The sequence below is a fragment of the Elephantulus edwardii genome, unplaced genomic scaffold (genome assembly GCF_000299155.1).
Source record: "Elephantulus edwardii isolate Elephantulus edwardi_28Jun2011 unplaced genomic scaffold, EleEdw1.0 scaffold00093, whole genome shotgun sequence".
In the NCBI taxonomy this organism is placed as follows: Eukaryota; Metazoa; Chordata; class Mammalia; order Macroscelidea; family Macroscelididae; genus Elephantulus; species Elephantulus edwardii.
Window position 1 is genome coordinate 2,361,133 of NW_006399843.1, and position 4,485 is coordinate 2,365,617.

General features: G+C 45.4%; 1 protein-coding gene across 1 annotated transcript; it reads right to left on the reverse strand.

Moving 5' to 3' along the window:
- Positions 1 to 779: 779 nt before the first annotated feature.
- CRYAB (crystallin, alpha B) lies at positions 780 to 4,100 on the reverse strand. Its single transcript, XM_006890772.1, has 3 exons — positions 3,607 to 4,100; positions 2,380 to 2,502; positions 780 to 1,128 (listed from the first exon to the last, which is right to left on the reverse strand). The coding sequence occupies exons 1-3, from the start codon at positions 3,805 to 3,807 to the stop codon at positions 925 to 927; spliced, it is 528 nt and encodes a 175-aa protein (XP_006890834.1). The 5' UTR covers positions 3,808 to 4,100; the 3' UTR covers positions 780 to 924.
- Between the last annotated feature and the right edge of the window lie 385 nt (positions 4,101 to 4,485).

The following is a 4,485-nucleotide window of genomic DNA, read 5'->3' on the forward strand; positions in this document are numbered from 1 at the left end:
CTAAAACAACGTTTTTATTGTGAGTCATCAGATGTTTCTCCGTCTGGTTCTGAGGAGCTTCCTAGTTTGATAGATGTTTCCTGGACACTTTAAAGACCACACCACAGTGGCTTGTTCATTGGTAATCACTCAAGTCTTATTTATTGCCCTTGTAAATCATTCAAAGGCAATGCTTCTAAGAAGAAAAATATCAAATAACCTTGACATCTCCTCCCTAGGGCAGAATTCATTTTAACAGTGTACTAAGACCTCTTATATGATTCCCTTCCTGAGTTCACTCAGATTTGCTCCAGTTGTTGGAACTGAGAGCTTACAAGAGGGAAGAAAGCAAGCAACTGGAATTCTTATTGCTCTGCCAGAGCTTTTACCTATTTATTCTTCAACATTTTATATCAACCAGGGCCCTGTGTTACAAATAGAAAACTAGAATGGTTAAGCATTCTATACCTAAATTATACCAATAGTGAGCTCTGGTAGCCTAATGGTAAAGATGCTGCACTGCAATCCCAAAGGCATGGGGTTCGAATCCAACAGCTCCTCTGCAGGAGAAGGATGGGCAATCTCCTCCCATGTGATTGACTGCCTCTGAAAACCCGCTGGAGGGTCAGCTACGGGTTGGTTCTCACTCGACAGCAAACAACAACAATAAGTGGTAGAGCCAGTTATTCCAACTCTATAAAGTCCCAGGAGTCCCTTAAATCGTGGTTAAATATAAATCTGTTGGTATTTGTACACAGGCATTTGTTTTAAAACATGCTAACCATTCAAACGAGAGACAATTATCTGTTGCTGAATGATATTTTTATTAGCTTAATGACTTGGGCCTGCCCTTAGCATTAATAAGCTTCAACACTAGTCAGAAGGTTTTCATTCAGTGGTGGGGAAGCTTTCTTGTTTTAAAAAATGTAATCTGAGAAAGGGCATCTATTTCTTGGGAGCTGCAGTGACAGCAGGCTTCTCTTCACGAGTGATGGGAATGGTACGCTCAGGGCCAGGGGCCTGTTTCCTTGGTCCATTCACAGTAAGGACCCCATCAGATGACAGGGATGAAGTAATTGCAAGAGGGTCTACATCAGCTGGGACCCGGTATTTCCTGTGGAACTCCCGGGAGATGAAGCCATGTTCATCCTAATTCATGGGAACAGAAAAGAAACAGAAAAGGAGAGATAAGAGTAGTTCATAAATTCACTTGCCAAAACCTCAAACATCCCCACTTTCTTTAGGTGGAACCAAATACCATGGAAACTTGTAAGGAGAAAAAGCTAACAGCTCTTCATTTCAGTTTGGGGCTAAAGTTGTCTAAGTGGTTACTGCTGCCTCAAGAGTCTGAGAAGTCTGCAATAGCTCCCACACTTCATAGTTACCCAGCCCTGAGACATGGAGATGTTTAGCTCAGCTTAGTTTAGGGCTATTTCCTAAATATGTTTCCTCAATGTTTGCGAGGCCTACAGAATCTGAATCTCATCTCAGCTGGTCAGTCCCAGAGGAAAACCAGTAATTGTCCTTACTCTAGGAACGTTCCAGACCAATAAGAGTGCTGCTAAAAAGGAGTCACTCCATCCCGCTATGACCCAAACTTGAATGAGTGAGCAAAACTGAAGCAGCCTGAGGACATCAGACTGTTCTGTCCTGTGTGTACAGTGAAAGGAATGCTCATTTAAAAAATGCTCCCAGAAGGTACTAAAGCGAAGCTTTTCAACTCTCCTGTCTCCTCTAAAGAGCACTTGACCCTTATCTTTACACCTTCTAAATCTCAGGAATTTATTCAGGTAGACTCAATTAACCGATTATCATAGACCTTAAGGGATTGGGAGCGAAGTGCAGTTCTGAAAAGTAGACAAACCACATAGTCTGAGATTAAGGAGAGGTAAAATCCTGAAAAACACATAAAGTGGTCACAAACCTAAATGCCTTCAGGGTGCATGCAGTTAATTAATTATGTAATTACAATTGTTGCTGGCAAGCTCTATGCCTAAACCAGTGGTTCTCAACTTTGACTGCAACATTACAATGATCCAAAAGAGTTTTAAAAACACTTATCCCTGAATTGTACCACTAACCATCCTGATGTCAACAGACTAGAGCACACTTGAGCATTGGGATGTTTGCAAAAACTTCCACGAGGATTCAAACTGGCTATGGTTGAGAGCTATTGGCTTTAGTAGAGAGTGAATATTCCATCTATCCCCTCTAAGACATTAAAAACAAACAAAAAAGGCCACTTGTAGGCAAACAAACACAATTCCAAAACAAAATAGAATGTAGTCTCCTAGCTACTGATTTGTGACATTGATCCAGACCCTTATATCTTGGGACTAGGATGCTGCCGGCATCAGAGGGCATGTAATGAATGGGCAGAACTGAAAACAAGCCACATACCTGGCGCTCTTCATGTTTGCCATGCACCTCAATCACATCTCCCAACACTTTGACCTTGAGCTCCTCTGGGGAGAAATGCTTCACATCCAGGTTGACAGAGAACCTGTCCTTCTCCAGGTGCATCTAGAAATTGTGGATTGGAGCGTGAGGAAGGGGAGGTAGAGAAGATGAATGTTAATTACATTGGTGCAGGCTCACCTTTCTGTAGACTGTAGAGTTATTTCTACAAGTTTCTCTTTTTCAGCTAAGAGTCTCTTTTTGAATAAGCGTGGCTCTCTAGTTTAGGGATGCCACCATAACTGTGCACAAAGCATACCATTTGGCTAGCAGGCCTATGCTTTATTTACAGACACAGGGAAGAAAGGCCACCTATGAGGACTTAGCAAATCACAAGGATGGGCCTGGACAAGGCCTCTGTTGCCTTTCAAGCCAATGCCTCCTGTTGTCATTTGTCTGTAAGACAAAGGTCCCTTCTTCTTCTACTGGTCTCTGCCAAAGTTCCCACCCACTCAATCTGGAATGTTCTGCTAGTCCTCTTTGTCTTTCCAAGGCCCTTCCCCACTCAGCCACTGTTTACTCATACTTGAATATTTTTAAACCGCAGTGTTCTCTTGTGGCAGCTCCTGTCAACCTTATCTGTTCACCCGCTTCTACCAGTCTCTTATGAAAGTGAGGGGATGCCAAGACCAGACCTATACTCTTTCCTCATAAGGCTTAGATTTGGGTTTCTGTGAAACCCAGATAACTACAGAGGAGGGAATAGAAAGGAGGAGAATAACAGTGGTTGTCTCCAGATTCACCCAAAGGAAGGGAAAGTTCAAGGTGAGGAAGGATTCTCCCAGCTCTGAAACTTGAGATGATAATGTTTGTCAGGAGCATGAGGTGAGTCAAGAGATCTGGAGGCAGCTTCCCAAACATTCCCACCCCTGAAGGTCTTTAAGAACCAAAGGAGAGAACGTTCATGCCATTCTGCTTGGAAGTTAACAGAAGATGATCTTCCCAGAGCATCGAGAAGTGTAATAACGAGCATACAGAGAAACAAAATACAAGCAAGTGCCTGGAAGAAGAAGGCAACAGAGACTTTCTTTTCCTTCATGTCCAGACCCACATGCACCTGAAACACTTAAGCGACTTGACCTTCCTCAGGAAGGCAAGGCAAAATGATGGCGATGGTTCCAGAAAGTTCCAGGAATTATTCTCCTGTCTTTGCAGAAAGAGGAGACTCACCTCTGAGAGCCCGGTGTCAATCCAGCTGGGTGCCCGCAGGAAAGAGGGCGGTCGAAGGTAGAAGGGGCTCAGGGAAGTAGAAGTTGGAAAGAGATCAGATTCCAACAGGTGCTCCCCGAAGAACTGGTCAAAGAGGCGGCTGGGGGAGTGGAAAGGAAAGAATGGGCGTCGGATCCAGGGATGGTGGATGGCGATGTCCATGGTGGCTAGGTAAGTGTAGGGGGTCGGCTGGCTGGTCAGCTCCTTCAGCCGCAGCCACAGCCAGCCCTTTATATATGCAGTCTTGTGAAGCTTCTGGAATGGTGATGTCAGGGGTTTTATTATCCCAGCTCACCGCCAGTTCATGGAGACTTGTGATCGGGGATTTGGCAGGGTGACACATACCCAATACTCACTGAGCTAAGAAAAGAGAAACACAAACACGCCTGAGCTGGCCAGTGACTTGTCCTGGTCTTGTTTCACTGCCCTTCCATCCACACCCCATAGCACCCCCCCTTTCTGTTCTTGGGGGTTGGGGCAGAGTCAGGAATCCCAGGCAGCTGGGTGTTGTGTCCCTCCCCCTCCTCTCCGGTCTTGCATGCCAAGGGAATTGGGCCAGCAACTATCTTGGGCCTGGGCAGGGACTGGAATCTTCCTATGCTGGGCCCCAGGGACATTAACGCTTTGTGGGGGCCGGGAACGGTGATTGTGTCAGTGCCCGTCACCTGCGTGGGTTGTCCTGGGTTGCCCTGGGGTGGGTCGAGGACCCTGACACTAATTTGAGCAGGTAGACACCACCCTCAACCCTCCACCTCCTGTTCCCAAAGAAAAGGTAGACAAGTTTGTTTGATCTTTCACTGTCCAAGGCTCACAGAACGTCAAATCCAGGAGAATTCATGA

Bases quoted from the DNA above. Each gene is read 5' to 3' on its own strand.
- CRYAB (XM_006890772.1), bottom strand. From the start codon at position 3,807: ATGGACATCGCCATCCACCATCCCTGGATCCGACGCCCATTCTTTCCT. The intron at 2,503-3,606 runs GTGAGTCTCCTC...CACAATTTCTAG, and splicing joins TTGACACCGGGCTCTCAGAG to ATGCACCTGGAGAAGGACAG. The intron at 1,129-2,379 runs GTATGTGGCTTG...CCCATGAATTAG, and splicing joins GCAAACATGAAGAGCGCCAG to GATGAACATGGCTTCATCTC.